A 17,038-nucleotide genomic window follows, 5' to 3' on the forward strand; every position below is an offset into this window, starting at 1 on the left:
GAAATCTGATGAAATACAAGACTTCATGTCATGCTACTTTAAGCTGTTATAAAAACATACATACAATAAATGCTCACAACGATAAAAAAAGGTTCTCTCTCAACTACCTTAAGGCAAAAAGCTGACACACTCAAAAACACTAAATAATTTACAATGTATGTCAAATCTGCAACTTTTAAAGTACTTACTTTCTGATTGCAATTCTTCTCAAAATGTATATCAAAATATCCAGCAATTGCCTGAAACAAACAAATAAAAAAAAAGTAAAATAAAAGGCCATGTGAGAACTGGTTTCAGAAATATCCCCAAAGCCAAATGAAGAAGTGTGTATCTATATAAAATATTTAATTTTTAAGGGAAAGAATGTTGTACTGTATATACTCGAGTATAAGTCGACCCGCATATAAGTTGAGCGACCTAATTTTACCACAAAAAACTGGGAAAACGTATTGACTCGTGTATAAGTCTAGGGTGGGAAATGCAGCAGCTACTGGTAAATTTCAAAAATAAAAATAGATACCAATAAAAATGTTTTTGTATATTTCAAAGAAAAACAGTATGGTATCAACAATAACTTTAAAAGTTCTGAAGTGGAATATCTAACTCTCACAGACAGTATCTCTTCAGAGTTTCATAGGGAAGATGCTCAACAAGATCCCCCTTTTAAAAAGTCCCTACAGGTTCTCCTTCAACACGGATAGCTTATCATTACACAGTGAAGATGCTTGCGTGGTGATGGCAGCCACTGCTCCAAAGAAAGTCTTTTTTGCAAATCTGCAAGCTCAGCTGGACAGAAGTCCCACCTGCTTTCCAAAAACACTGGGTGGGGGCTGAAAAAGGTGCTGGCAGTGGCTGCACCCCAGGGCACCCTGTGTGTGTGTGTGGGGAGGGGGGGATTCCTGCCACCATGGGCTCCAATGGTGCGGATTTCCCAATGAGTATGGCTCCTTAGCATTCATTTAAGGTAGGCATCTTTATACAATTAAGGTTTGGATCTACCATTTCTACGAATATTATGGAAATTAGCTCTTATAGTTCCTGAAGTGGGAAAGGTAAGACATCGACAGAGCAAACCTAAGCAGACTGCTGGGAAGCAAGTGTCATTTTATCCAGTAGTGCTTACTCCCAGCAAAGCGGTCTTAAGACTGCAGCCTTTACATTACTGAGAATTCAAGAATATGCCCATTCTACAGAAATAAAAAATGTTTTTAGCACAAAATTTTATATACATCCATTTGGTTGGTCACTTGAATAGACACATATACACATATTCTTCCCTCAATGCACAGTAATGTTAATAAAAATGCTTATAGCACATGTGCCAAATCTTGTAAAAAATTGGATGTGGAATAATTAAATAAGAATTAACATAATCAAACTAATGCAGGAATCCCAAAAACAGCAGAAGGTCATATTCGTTATTCAGGCTTTCAGGAACAGTCTCAGTTTGTGTGTGTTTGTTTTTTAATTCTAACACCTAACTGGGACTAAATGATTTCATATGGGTGATCTTCTCTGTGGGGGATAGGAAGGAAGACTTTGATCCTAAATCAGGAAGATATTGTCCCAAATCAATCGAACAGAAAAAAAGTAGATACATCAAGACATTGCTCCCAAAAGTCATCCCAGGACATGTTTGTAAGTTACATTTTCTTCAAACTGCTGTTGGTTCATATCACATAAACCATTTATGAAATGGACTACATTCTTTAGATTGAATTCTCTGTAGAGGTCTATGTGTAAATGATTATTTGTAAAAGACACTGTACGTTAAAGATATATATCCGTGGTGGCGAACCTTTGGCACTCCAGATGTTATGGACTACAATTCCCATGCTGGCAGGGGCTGATGGGAATTGTAGTCTATAACATCTGGAGTGCCAAAGGTTCACCACCATGGATATATATGATATATTTCTTTGCAATTCTAACTTTACACACTTCTATCACTAACCAAACCAGTACACAGAGGAGGTGTATCTGTTTCAGGGCCCAGGAAACCTATTGCAAGAATGCAACAACTCCACAACTAATTGACAAGTAATTTACTTAACTTTACCTAGTAGTCAACTAAATCTTTAGGAAGAAATTGTATCACTTCTATATTCACATGGGTTCAATGCCTCTCTGTAGGCGTAACAAACTCCAAAAGCAATTATCCTGACAGAACAGCAGATTCAGGAGAGGACAATTTAGAAAAGAGAAACAGCAGGAGAACAATTAACGCTTACTTATCCACAAACCTTTTCTGCTATAATTCCATAAACTGTGTTCCAGTTGCTCTAACAATTACCAGAACTAAATTGCTAAACCATATAGTTGTAATAATAATAATAAAGTATCAGCAGATACTAGAAAGGAGTGAGCAAATTCTCAATCTTTGCAAGATAATAAAGAAAGGGGGAAGGAGGGTAGCCTATAAGACACATCTAGAGAGACCTCCACTGAATTTGTAGAACAACCACCACCTTGCTTTCGGGTGTCCCTCCCCCCCCAACCTTTAAACCTTACAGACATGTTTTTACTAATTAACCATAAGATTCCACAATACAAATACTGTTTTAGCTTTTCCACTGGCTAATCTCACCAGGACAAATGAACAAAATAAAAAGAGAGGTGGCTATTTCTGCAGATATACCTGCAATTAAGAGAATGATCAATTCAGAAAATTTGGTAAGAGATTTTTTTAAAGAAAGCTATGCAGTTTTAGCTCTTACAGCCCCATGCAGTAGGCTGGGTGCCCAGCCACAGCAACGTGGCTGAACTGGGTTGTTGCCCCCAAGAAGGCTTCCTGGTAGTGTGGGGAAACTTAAAATGCAAAAAAGCCTTCCCCACTGCTGGAAGTTTCCATTTGGTTAATAGACTTACACCACCTTTTCAGTGGTGCAATTCTGAAGCCACAGCCATTGATGCAATGGTGTGAATGGCCAGAAGGAAGCTGACTAAGTATCTCCCCCAGACATGCCCCCAGGCCGTTGGCAGAGGCACTGGGGGTGAAGGGATGCTGGTGCAGCATCCTGCACCGCATACCGCAGCCAGGGAGGACCACAGTGGCTGCCTGCCGGCAGATTCACCCCCACCCCCCATGGAGCTGTTTGTGTTCTAGTTATCCTAGTTAATATTTTAAAATGTTCTTTATTATTAGCTGTAAACACAGACTGATTTGATAAAAAACAAAACAAGTTTTTATTGACTTAACATGCTTGAAAGTGCCCTGTGAATTGGCAGATGTGGTACATGGTAGAAATCTCCAGAATTTCAATATTAATACTGAAACCAACTTGACAGGCTATGAACACGGTTTTGAGACTGGGGTGGATTTAGTATTTTGCCAAAAACAAAACATACTATAGCATATTAAAATGTGGACCTTTGTCACACTGAATCATAGCCTTGAATGTGTATGTGTCTGTAGTATACACAATATTACAACTGTAGTATACAGTGTATGTGTCTGTAGTATACACAATCATTCTCTAGTGCTGTAGATAGTCTTATGTAGAAATCTTCATACTACACATTTTGTCTAGAATCCTGCATTTAAAAAAATCACTTAATCCAGAAATATTTCATAGGAGTTGTGCCTCACTGAATTTCTTCCATTCCAAAAACTGAAGAAGTCCCCAGTTCTTCACATTTCTAGCAAGAAGTGGTACTGATCTTATCAGCTTAATTGAGCACAATTATTTAGGGTAGTTTAGAAGTTGATGACCCCAAGGTCTGAATCCCAGAATGACAGCAAATTGGGTGTTAGCTAGACTTTTTTTTTTTGCTTAGTTCTTTGTTAACACTATGAGATACTCTGGGTTACCAGTTGGGAAATTATACAGTAGAGGAGTCTGTAGCACTGTAGGTCTTTTTCGATGGACTGTTTCAGTATGATGTTCTTGAAGAATGTGGACAGAATCCTGGATGTTGTGAAAGCTACCTCATGTAGCCTGGGCTCTTCTCTGTTCTGATCTCTGAGATACAATAAGACTGTGTAATTTACTATTAAAAAAACAACAACTGAGCATGTGGTGACAAAAAAATCCATTTCTGTGAAGCACACATCATTCCCTGACATTTTCCCCCAACCTGACTTCAATCAGGCTTGTGGAAAAACTAGTTGATTCTGTACTTTATGTTACGTTATATTCTGCACTTAGGATCAAATCTATATTCCATAGCCGAGAATATCTTCTGGTTGCTGTTCCCACAATATTACAACTTTTATCCTTCTGACATGAAAAAATGAGATGACACAACTGTTTTTGTCTCTCTATTGGAAAAAGGTGATTATAAAGCTCCAGTTTTTATACAGTTTTTTCATCAGTATTTTATTTTCTGCCTTCTAATTTAACTTTATAAACTGCTTCAAGCTCTGCATTCCAGGGAAGTTGTCCAAATAAATAAAATATACTGGCATGGATTCTGATATAAATTATGAGGACAGATTATCTATTCTCACTAAAAACATGGGCAGGGTCAATTTATCAGGTTCACAGAAATTTAACAGATGCAAAACATACTGAGGTTTTATTCGACTATGAAATGTTTAGTATAGGAAGATAAATTAAATCTTGCAATTAAAAAAAATGTAAAACTTGAAGACTGATTAATAGCATCAACCTAAAATAGGTTTTCCACTAATAGTAACTGTAAGGATTTTCATTTTTGTTTGACACAGAAATGATTTTGCTTACTTCACCTCTATTTCTCTCCATCTTGTCACTTTATCTGGGACAGCAGATCTATAGTCCCCAGAGGAGTAATCATGATTGACTCCTGCATCTCAGCTAGAGTCACTGAAGCAGTACTCTCTGAACAGCCTCCACTAGGAAACTGATAGTGAACACAACTGGATTAGCTATATATAACCTGCAGCTCTGGCCTGACATGGGCTTTGAGAGAATGTTTTATATTAGGAAACCACTGCAGTAGAGTAATAATTCTGCCTTCTGTTCTTCACGTCTCACAAGCAGATAGACATGTGTGTTTGTTGAGTGACTGGGTAGGGCTATGAATTGAGGAGATGGCAAGCAAAAGATGGAGTGAACAGGATAAAGAGAAGTAAATATTCAGAGCACACTGTCAGCTATACAGGGGAAAACGAGAAGCACTGGAGCCACAAATATGGTCATTAAGGCTACATAACAGAAGCGTGAAATCAATTCACAGACCAAGCCAATGTTGAAATATAAGCTGGGCTAGTTGCCTCAATCAAGAAATCCTTTTGAATGTTACAGGAAACAAGGACATAGACTTTAATGTTGCTGCTAGCACAAAATCAGGGAGGAAAAGAAAGGATGTTCTTGCTCAAGTCTAATAAGTTAACCTCATCTTTATGAAACACTTGTCTGTTCTACCAATACGCATGGACACATTTTAGAGTTATAATAACTCCAACACCTCTTCCCCCAATTTTCACAAAACAACATCATCACTTTTAACAGACATTTTTTAGAATTATTTTAATGACAGACTGAACCACAGGTTTGTAATCACACAGCTCTTCTTTAGGAAACCCCTCCCCCCCTCTCCATATTGTAAATCCCAACTGATTGATACAACTCTGTGAGTAAACAGCTAATGGCACTCTGACCAATTCACTTAGGAGAAAGGAAATTAAAAGTTACCATCATCACTATCAGCTACGGGGAGCAATTTATCATTTTTGTTCTGAGTCAGTATCATGTTCCAACAGCATGCAGCTAAAGCAGATACAATTAGGCAGCTGGCCACAGAAGTAGGAGGATAATGTGCTTTTGATGGAGTTTATCCAACCATGGAGGTGAAATGCTTGTAAGCCATGCAGCAGAAAGAAAAAAGAGAATCACTATGCTCTTATAACAGAAATACGGCTTCCATTTTAAACTTATATTTCTTAAATAAAAATAATTCAAACTCTTGAGCTTCTTTGAATAGTTCTCTTTTTTAAAGAAAAAAATTCTTGCCAACAGCTTAATGTACAAAGGTATTTACCCTATCAAAACCACAACATACTATCATGTACGTATTACTGAAACCAACTTAATCTGTGTTACTGTGCTTGAAATAAATATTTCTCCCTCTGCAATCTGCGTTATTGCAATTTCCTATTACAACCTTCATCCTATCCAGAGAGGAAATTTAAAAGGCAGAGAAATGGCAAGATTATTTTATTTATTTATTTATTTATTGAATTTCTATACAACCTTCCTGCCAAGGCAGGGCAGTTTACAAGGTCATATAATAATACACAATCATATATCAATCAATAATACCTAAATATAAGAGCTGGTGTGGTGTAGTGGTTTAGGGGTCAGACTTGGTAAACCCAGGTTCATATCACTCATGTCATGGAAGCTTGTCTCACCTGGCTCACCTGGAGCTTGTCTCACTCTCACAGAAGGGAAGTGCAAGATAAATCTTATTTCAGACAATAGTCTAAGGGATGTATTGAAGTAGTTGGACACAAAGGCAAAAGTCATCTGATGAGTAAGAAAGGCTAAAAGGTTAAAAAAGGTGAAGAAAGGTTAAAAATATTTTTTGCTTCAGTTAAAAAAGTTCAGCAATTCAGTGAAGGAGCTGGAATTAAAGAGGGAAAAAAACTTGATGATTCTTAACCAAGACCAGAGGTGAAGAAGGATTCCCCCCTCGAGGAAAGGAAGAAGGGAAAACTAAATTGCTTTAAAAAAAGAAATGACTTTATTTTCACAAACTTTTCTGGATTCTTTCCACCTCTGGACTTAATATGTTCAAGAGATGAGATGTTGTTTGCATGATATCATACCTACTACAGTTGCCTCCATTTTTAAAAGAAAGAAACAAAAAGATTTGTACTCTTAACAGAAGTGAAAATAGAACATTTCCTTTGAAAGAAAACTGATAAAAGCCTTGCTGTTACTACTAAAATTACTCTGTATTACCATCTTAAAAAATCAATATAACTTCATTCTGACTTTCTGCTGTATTTTCTTCGGCTTAAACTATATCTCGACTATGAATTTTTTTACTCATAACACAGCTGAAAATTCTGCTTTAACACTAAGTAATGCTAGCATGAACACAACTGAAACAATTGTAGAACATTGTAGAAAAATATACTTATTTAGTCTCGACCTATAAAAAAATCATGATTCAAACAGTTTAAAAACTTTAAAGAGAAAGCATAATACTGGAATGCTTGAAATGTACTGAAAAAAGGGAATTCCGTGTGCTAGCCTATTTCAGGATCAGACTATGTATCCTACAACACATTTTGAATTAAATGGGTTCATGTGTAACATATTTCATAAAAGCAAGAGTCCCTCTTGTGAAAGTGCAATTGTTGCTGACCCTTCTAAGAGCATGACCAAGTTACATGCTGCTTACATTAGGAATGGCAGTGTGCAGTTTACCACAGAATGCTTAAATTCTGCACAGTTAAAGAGTAAGTAAAAATTAAACATGCTCCCCAACCCCTCAGCCAGTCAAGCAAGGCATACCTTCATTTCCAGCCCCAACATAAACAGTTTCAGCATGGACAGCAGTTGTTTTACCACATAAAATGACTAAGATACAAAATGTATTTAAGGAAAAAACTAAGCCTGCTTAAACAAATAAATATGCTGAGCTTCTAACTAATCCTAGTCTTATGGTGTGAGAAAGCCACTCTAGGTTTCAAATGCAAAAAATAAGAAGTTTTTTGGGTATTAAACAAGCATGTCTTATAGCAGCTTAAGCCAAGCCGAAATCTAGATACAGGATTTGAGGGCAGGAGGACATTATGTCCAGCCATAGACCTTTAAGCCATATCCAAAATCCAAAACACAAATAATGGACTTTATTGTTCATTTGCTGCAAGGTTAGGCAGCCTGAAGTGATGGATGGACTGTCAGCCTCTAACTAAACCAGCACACTCCATCATAAAAGGAGTGGAAATCCTGTTCGTAAAATGTCAATAATCCTATATGATGGAATAGGTAATATTCAACAAAATTTTGCTGTTGTTTTTGGGTGCAACAAAAATGAAAACAAAAAACCCTCCAAACTAAAACTGACAGATTCCAAATCAACCTTTTACCACACTGCTTAATCTGTAAGACTGTAGAACACAAAGGTATACAAAGCAACAAAATACCCAAAATAAAAGTGAAACCTGTACTCCAAATCTATACAAGCTATACAACGTACTATGCAAAACACTAAACATATGAAAACTGTTTTGCTTATCGACTGCATTGAAAGAAGTAGGCTTCATGGATAGCAAAAGAGAATCAGATGGCAACAACCTGAAAAAGCAAAGGAAAATGTGCACACACACACCCCACACACCTGTGAAGAACAAAGGAAGCCAAGGTGTGAGATGCAGTTAGAACATCAAAGCCTTCAGCAAAAGGAGAGAAAACATGAAACAGTTTTTAAAGGAGAAATTTAATGAGATAATCACCATGAGATACAAAATTTTGGCAGAAGTTTTAGCAAAAACATTCCAGAATGATCGAACAGAGGAAAGTTTGCTTCAAAGACTGCCACAAATTAACTGCTACCAGTAACTATAGGGGTTAAATAATCTTACAGCTTGCCAAATGGTCTCTACTTGAAAACTGAAATTAGCTTGCCCGGGCCACAGATTCTCAGAGTGAGAATCTTCCAGGCAGGCAGGCAGGCAGGCTTCTGGTACTACTGCAAAAGTGAAAAAGTAACTGACAAAGGCCAGAGGATATCCTGGTTGCACAAGCAGAGGCAACTGCAGGGAACAAATTACAGATTTTGTAGGAAAGCAACCATCATTAATACCTTCAGCTGTCCTAATATTTGATGAGAGACAAACTCTGCAGATCACAGAATGTCCAAAAAGTTATTACATGCCTTGCTGACAGTTTCTCTTTCAGAAGGAGGAAGGAGGATACAACAATCAGCTATCACTGATTTGATCCTAACCAGTAAGGCAACAGGGTGATAGCATTAGAAATTTGGGGAGAAATGACCAAGGAAGACTGTTTTATGCATATCTATGCTTTTTATACTCAAGCTTGCTTGTTAGTTATAATTTTATATGGTTTGTATTGGTTTATTCTGTGAGCTATCTCAGGAAGGTCTTTGAAGAACAACAGGAAGGAGAGAATAGGAATAAATGGACTGTTCCCACAATGGGGAAAAGATAGCACTGGGGTCCATAAGGATTTAGTATTGGGGTTGTTGTTATTTAATTTGTCTGTACATTATCTGGAATTGAGCATGTTTGTAAAATTGTTCAGGAAGATGAAAATCAAGGCTAACTATGATCTCTACAAGGTCACAATGTCTAGGTAACAATGCAGCAAATGAAGTTCAGTGCAGGTAAGTATAAGGTGATGCGCACCAGAACAAAAAATCCCAAGTTCAAGAACAAGCTAATGGAGTCTGAACTTGCCAAGACTGAGAAGGGGAAAGGCTTTGGGTTGAAATGGACAGTTCAATGAAAATGTTATCCCTTTGTGCCACAGCAGTGAAAAAGGCAAGTTGTGCGCTGGAGAGTGTTACAAAAGGGATCGAAAACAAAATGGCCAATATTATAATACCCCTGTATAGATTTATGGTGCATCCTTATGTGGAATACTTGGTGCAATTCTGGTCACTGTATCCCAAAAAGGACATTGAAGAGCTTATAAAAATGTGAGGATGACGATTAAAGTGATGAAACACATTTCCTATGAGGAAAGGTTGAATTGTCAGGCATTTTTCAGTTCAGAAAAGAGATTCTTTACAGGGACATGATAAAGGTTTATAAAATTATGCACAGGTAGAAACAGTGGATAGATTAAATCTTTTCCTCTCGTAAAATACTAGAAGTCGAGGACATCAAATGAAGTTGACTGGCAGTAGATAAAAAATAAAAACAAATATTTTACTTAACAAGTGATTAAAATGTGAGATTAGCTGCCAGAAGTTGTAATGATGGCCATAGGCACAGACAGTTTTAAAAATGGATTAGACAGATTTATGGAGGATATACTTATCAGTGATACTAAAGGAAACATCTACAATCAGAGGCATTAAACCTCTTAATACCAGTGGCAGGAGGCAACAGTAGGGGAAGGACTTGATCTTGATTACTTATTGTTGGCCCTCCAGACTAACTGGTTGGCCACTGTGTGAAGCTGACCTAAATGGACCATTGGTCTGATCCAATAGGGTTGTTCTTATGTCCCTAAGCTAATGACATTTTTAGGATGCACTGAAAAATATGGCACTAAAAAAGAGTACCATCTAATCGGTACTACTCATTTTTTGTACATTCAGGGATCATATTAAGTGCTAAAAGTGCGTATTAACTCGTGACAAATTTTTAGAACTTCTCAATGCTGCATCTAGATAGAAGTAATGGTACATATTCTTCCTTCTCCTTCTAGCATAGCAATAAGGTAATGCAATCTAAAATATTCAAATAGAAATATTTACCGTACAAAGTGAAGTCTTCATAACTGGCAAGGTGAATTCAGATGTAAATTCCAGTTCTGAAACTGATACAACATGGCAGTCTATCCACTACAAGAAAGAGGACATTTTAAGTGAATTTCAAATATAAAAATGGATACTAACATGAAACAGAATTTAGAGAAAGACTGATGTAATCAGTGCTACATTGTAGACAGCCTAAACATTTTAATTCAGGAGTCAAAGTATCTGAAGTGTCAGAACAGGATACGTGGCAACAAATAAACAACTGGCAACCCCTAGGATAAATATGGCATCTTCCAGGGTGACAGTCCATGGGCAAAAAGAGCATGGAGGTAGTGATAGCAAAAATAACAGACCTTAATAGAGAAGACATCTGATCTATGGAAAACATTTAGCATTATATGAAACAGCTTCAAGATATATCACACAATTAAGCCAGTGTTTTGCAAATGGTAGATTGGACTTGTTACAAGTGCATTGCAAGGAACTTGTCTCCCAAATAAGTTTTATAAACGCCCATAATTAAGGCTTTGCTTTTCTCCTAAGTTGTAATGTATTTGAGTAAGGTGCACTATACAGGTTGTGCAGGATGTTTTACTGGATACTAACTTATGGTTTATAGTTGAAGCCGAGTGAGGCTTTTGTTATGTTTCATTAAATGCATTATTGAAGTCTTTTTGACTACAATTTAATTTTGACCAAAGTCACCATGGTTATATTTGTATTTAGATTGTCCTATCCATATTGCCATTACTTTATCACCTCAAGTATTACTCCAGGCATCTATCTGCCCTTCATTTTATCCTTCAAATGTCAGCAAATGCAATGTTCTAGCTTGCCTTGGCATCCCACTAAGTGGCAATACATCTGCTTCTTTGTCCTTCCTACAGAAACCTGCTTCATCAACCACAACAGTGGTAGCTCCATGCACTACATTTTGGGTGTGCACCTTATATTTTAAAGTGTATGATTTGATATATAACATATGAATGCATTAACTCATTTGTAAATAAGAACACTATACATCAAGCTCATCAGGAAGATGTCACTGGTTGTGCCTACTGCTGTATATTTTTTTTGTCTCTGCATAGCAAACCTGTTATTCCTTGGTCTCCTGACCAAATACTGACCAGGGATGACTCTGCTTAGCTTCTGAGGTGTGATACAAGCTCAGCTTGGGCTATCCAGGTCAGGACACTGAGCATACTTGATGGCAAATTTGGATTTGTTTTTGCATAATACACAGATGGCTATTATTACTTTATAGGTTACTTAGTTAACTGGGTTGTTTTGATGGTTACCAATCAGCTGGGGGAGCCTACAACAAAAATCCAACCATAGGATTATGTTGGACTTTGATGTCTTTGGCATGGTTATTTAGGTTCTTCAAAAAGTGTATTAAGTTGCAAAAGCAGGTGAGAAAGCAAAATATGTAGTTTAAGAGAGTTTATAATGATAAGGAATACCCCACTTTAGGATATGAAACAATTATTTCATTGACACAGGAAGCAGAATTCCATTAAAGACTGGAAGTGTAAGAACAGCTCAAGATTTGAGAAAGCTGCTCAAGAAAAAGGTTGAACGAACATCTGTTGGGTATATTTTAGGTATTCAGGCATTTCAATACCCTATCTGAGAGACTAGATGATCCACTGTGCTATGTCCAATAATACAATGTTGTGATTATAAACAAAATGTATACAAATGATCAGAAACTGCTCAAACTGTGGATGTGAAACTTCTTTGAAAACACATAGTTCAATATTATGTACAAGCTGTCAGATTTTCTTAAAGTTGCATGCAGCATGACACAGACATTACTCACATTAATGATCAGATTCAGAAATAAATGTGTACTCTTAAGTCATAAGATGATTAACAAGATACATTTTTAGAGTTTCCTAGATATTTTAAAATCATCCATTATACATAGCAGTTATTGATTTTGGATGTTTGTTTGTAACAACATTCTTGGTCAACTCATTAATTTTACTGCAAGATGCATAGGAAAATAAATATGTTTAACATTTAAAGATTCTTGAAAAGCTTTACCTACCAATACCACACAAAGATCCTCTATCACAGACTATGTACACAGCAGCTGTAGCACATCACAATAGCTATATTTATTTATTTATTTCTTAAACTTTTATACCGCCCCATCCCCGAGGGGCTCTGGGCGGTGTACAACATAAAAATAACAGTGTAGGATAACTAAAACATTTAAAAGCAGCGATAAAACCATAAAAAACTATTTCTGATAAATATACAATAAATCTCAATAAAATGAATGGCGTTCAGCAGTCTATTTTTAAAGTTCCCTCCCCTCCCCCAAAAGGGAGGAGTGGCATCCAGCATTCTAATTTTAAAGTTCCCTCCCCCCCCCCAAAAGGAGGAATAGCGAGTCTCATCAGATGGCAGTTGGCCCAGATGTCAGGGGCCAAAGAAGGGGGGGGGGGCACCATCAACGGCCGGTGGAACAGCTCCATCTTACAGGCACTGCGGAACTCACCAAGGTCCCGCAGGGCCTGGACAGTTGGAGGGAGAGCGTTCCACCAGGCCGGGGCCAGAGCCATAAAGGCTCTGGCCCGTGTGGAGGCCAGCCGCATCACCGAGGGGCCAATAGTAGATTGGCCTCAACAGATCTAAGAGGCCGTACAGGGACGTATGGGGTGATGCGGTCTCGAAGATACGATGGTCCCAGGCCGCGTAAGGCCTTAAAGGTCACCACCAACACCTTGAAGATGATCCGGAACTCATATCCCCAACACACATGCTCCTCATTTGTTTCAAAGCTGTGGGAGATGTTCAGTGGGTTCTTTTATGTTTCCAAAGACACAAGGTTTGGCCTTCACAATACTTGGAGGAATTACTGAATAAAATACTGCAACTACCATTTTAATCTGGAAAAGTACTCTTCTCTTACAAGACAGCAGTGCAGTCTGTCTGGATTGACATGAATTATCACCTCAGACACAGAATGATAATCTACCTCACTGAATGTCTATATTTTCACACTGCACATTACTGTCTAGATTGTTATCCTGACTCAATTTCCACCCTGAAATGAGACAAAAGAAGGAGGGGGGAAAATCATATAAGCCTTCCTGAGATGCAAACACAGGCTTGGGTCCATCAGAGATTTCCATGGATGGATGGGATTTTTATATGTGGAGTAGGACCTCCCCTCCAGACTGACGCCCATACGCCCCTTAAAATGCTGCTCTGGGGGAAAGGGGGACCCTTGGGACAGTTGAGAAGTCAAAGCAGCGGGAGGTGGGGCACAGGAAAAATAATCACTCCCCTTCTTTGTAGAAATCCTTCCACTTATGGCAGTGGGGTAAGTAAGAAACTGAAAAACAAAAGATTCTTGGATTATGAAGTATGCCCTAGATCAGTGGTGGCGAACCTTTGGCACTCCAGATGTTATGGACTACAATTCCCATAGCCCCTGCCAATTGGCCATGCTGGAAGGGGCTGATGGGAATTGTAGTCCATAACATCTGGAGTGCCAAAGGTTCGCCACCACGGCCCTAGATTAACCAAACAAATTTGTTGTTGGGGGAAGAGGAGGAGAAAAAAATGGTTATGGAAATGCTGTAACTTGCAAACAATTGTCAGGTCCAAGTCTCAAAACATTAGCCCCATAGATGCAGCAATGTCATTATAGATTCATATACAGGCATATACATATATGGTTGTAAATGACAACATTTTTTCATAACATTACCTTGATAACACAACTTTGAGACAGAAGAGTACTTGAATCCAACACCTCTACAACAGCTTCAGGAATTACAGCCTTCTTCATACAGGACATGTTGAAGCCATACACGTCATCCCAGAAAGCTAGCCTGTCTGCATGTTTATTGAGGTCACCTACTGCCACCAAGCTTATGGAACAGATGTCAGGATATACTGCAAAGAAGAATATTGATGACTGTAGAACAGAACACACTGTTGAAGAGAAGCCAAATGCTGATGTAGGTATTCCATGATTCAATAACTGGTTTCACACAGAAAAATAAAACACATAGGAAAAGTGATGATCCCCAATAGAAGCTGAGACCAATCAGTTAACTTCTACAGACATGTCAGCTGTCACAAGCTACCATATGGTATTGTGGCAATTTGTAACTACTCCAGGACATATAAGAGTACTTTATATTTGCCAATAGTTCTAACTATTGTTCTAAGACTGCCATATTTGGAGTACGGAGAACTCTTACTTCTCTACATTCTGCATTTATTCCTGGATCACCAGAAAGGCAGTGAGGGAAGAGAAACTTTCCAAATCATGCATGCCTTTCTAGAAGTAGCATGCTATGAAGTGACCAGAATCTCAAATAAAAATCTGTGAGGCAGCAATAGAATCTGCTGCTCAACAGTGTTAGCAGAAGAGGGTAATTGTGTGATGACTGATTCAGATTGCAAACCTCCTAATAATGAAAAATGCTTAAACCATGCCAAACACAGGGGGATAGCAACACTAGCAGATACACACCACTCGTTTACCACATCCATATTTTTGATAGGCCTCATTTATTTAGCCATCACGTTAACAGAGGAGATGCTGCTTTGTGCATAAAAGCCTGAATTAAAATAGGTTTCATTAATCTTCCATTCCACTGTTATCTGGATAGCCAGCCTTTAAAACCAAATAGGAAACTGGATACAAAAAATATTTAACAAGTAACTAGAAAATTAAGAAGAAAAGCTTGAGAACGTGAGAGCTGATAAGCTTAGTAGATCGAGGGAGCGTTGTCAGTGTCGTTTACCTGGATTTCAGTAAAACTCTTGACAGGGTTCCCCATGATTTTCTGAAGGGTAAACTGGAGGGCTATGGACTGAACTCTAGGAGAATTAGGCACATAGGGAACCTCACTCAAAGAGAGGATGTTGATGGCACTTTATCTGATTGGAAGAAGGTTCCAATGGGGTGCCCCAGGTTTTGGTTCTGGGCCTGATACTTTTCAATATTTTCATAAGTGAACTGGATGAGATGGTAGAGGTATTACTCATTAAATTTTCAGATGACACCAAACTGGGAGCAGCAGCAAACATTTTGGAAGATAAAGGCAGACCCAATGAGATCTGGAAAAACGGTCGGATGTGAACAAGATGCAATTCAACAAGGATAAAGGAAGAGTTCTACATCTGGGTAACAAAAATGAGAAATGCGCATACTGGATGGATGATAAACTTCTGGGTAGCAGTCTGCACAAAGATCTTGACAAGACAGGCCTTTCTACAAACCTGGTTTCTAGAAAAATCTGAAATCTAAAAATAAATAAATAAAGTGGGGGTGTTCATAGAAACAACATTTATTAATGCCTTCTGAGAGTTCAGTGACCACTATGAGGGTTGCTGGGCAACTACAACAATATTGGCAGCCTTTCTGAATGCTGGTTTCTGCCAGTAATGGACAGGGGAACAGGGCTCCAAGCAGTGGTGGGATTCAAATAATTTAACAACCGGTTCCATTGGTGGGATTCAAATAATTTAACAACTGATTGTTTAGAAGCACCATTTTAACAACTGATTCTGCCGAAGTGGTGCGAACCTGCTGAATCCCACCACTGGCTCCAAGGCTATTTTGGCCTTCCAGTCTATCCATGCTTCCTTTTCTCCTGGAGGGAGTCCTGGAGGGAGGACACATGAGGCTAGACTTAGCAACAACCACAAACAAACTTGCTACCATGCAAGCAACAAAATTCACTCAGGTGTGGTAGTGGCTATGATGACACCACACAATCTGCTAGAGCCCAGCAGCTGCCATACAACCTACATGACTTGGTATGTCCAGCCATGGCCAATACAAAACTCATTTCAGTAACCTGCTACTGCACAACATTTGTAGCTTGGCCAGACTTTTTCCAGGGAGAGGGAAGGAGGGAAAGCTGAAAGTCAGAGTGATGTCGCTTTTGCAGTGTCAGGTTCAAGTCCCCATTCCTACCTGGAAGTTGGCTACCAAGCAGAATGGGTTTCTTTCTTATTTCCATACACAGTGTATTAAACTTTACATTAAGAACTGAAACTGTGGGAAAGTTAAAATGCTATAGTGGCATAGTTCACTCCAGTGAGTTATGCTAATTTTAATATTTGATCCTTCATTTAGGATTCCGTATGCAGAAAAGGTTTACCAAGTCTCCAGAAGCCCACTGAAAGGAGGTAAGAGACCCTGTACTTGTCATCCAATATAACCTTCATAGCATCTCACAGAGGTTCTGCCCAAAACCTTCACAATGAAACCTCTACCACCACACCCAGGAGTCTACTTTTCCCACCTTATCTTGCACTTGATAGCTAATGCAAACTCAGCAGCGCACATACAACCCTCTGCTGAACTTGTGGTCTTCTGAATAGGGTTGCTATATGTATGATTGTTGACGTATTACATTATACAGTTTCTTTTCTCTGTGTTGGAACAGACCCAACCCAACAAGGAAAATTACTTCCTTTACTTTTGTGAAGACCATAGTTCATGGGAAAGGATTTGGTCATATACTTACTTTGGGGGTTGGTCATTTTTATGAGAATCTTCTAATTTCTATTTCTTATATTCTGCCATTTAGCTTTTCTCTGAATAAATTATCCCTTATCACATGTGATACTAAATGCTGATCATATACATCTCACAGCAGCCCACTTT

The 17,038-nt window shown here is 38.3% G+C and overlaps 1 protein-coding gene across 3 annotated transcripts in view; it reads right to left on the bottom strand.

The window, feature by feature from the left end:
- PRMT3 (protein arginine methyltransferase 3) overlaps positions 1-17,038 on the bottom strand; it is a 74,320-nt gene that overhangs the window by 12,820 nt on the left and 44,462 nt on the right. For all 3 annotated transcript variants that reach the window (XM_048484924.1, XM_048484923.1, XM_048484925.1), the window contains 3 exons: positions 14,117-14,304; positions 10,387-10,473; positions 189-239 (listed from right to left, as the gene is read on the bottom strand). In XM_048484924.1, coding sequence (XP_048340881.1) covers positions 189-239; positions 10,387-10,473; positions 14,117-14,304 — 326 coding nt within the window. The remainder of the gene's footprint in view (positions 1-188; positions 240-10,386; positions 10,474-14,116; positions 14,305-17,038) is intronic.

This window comes from Sphaerodactylus townsendi, linkage group LG02, assembly GCF_021028975.2.
Source record: "Sphaerodactylus townsendi isolate TG3544 linkage group LG02, MPM_Stown_v2.3, whole genome shotgun sequence".
Lineage (NCBI taxonomy): Eukaryota > Metazoa > Chordata > Lepidosauria > Squamata > Sphaerodactylidae > Sphaerodactylus > Sphaerodactylus townsendi.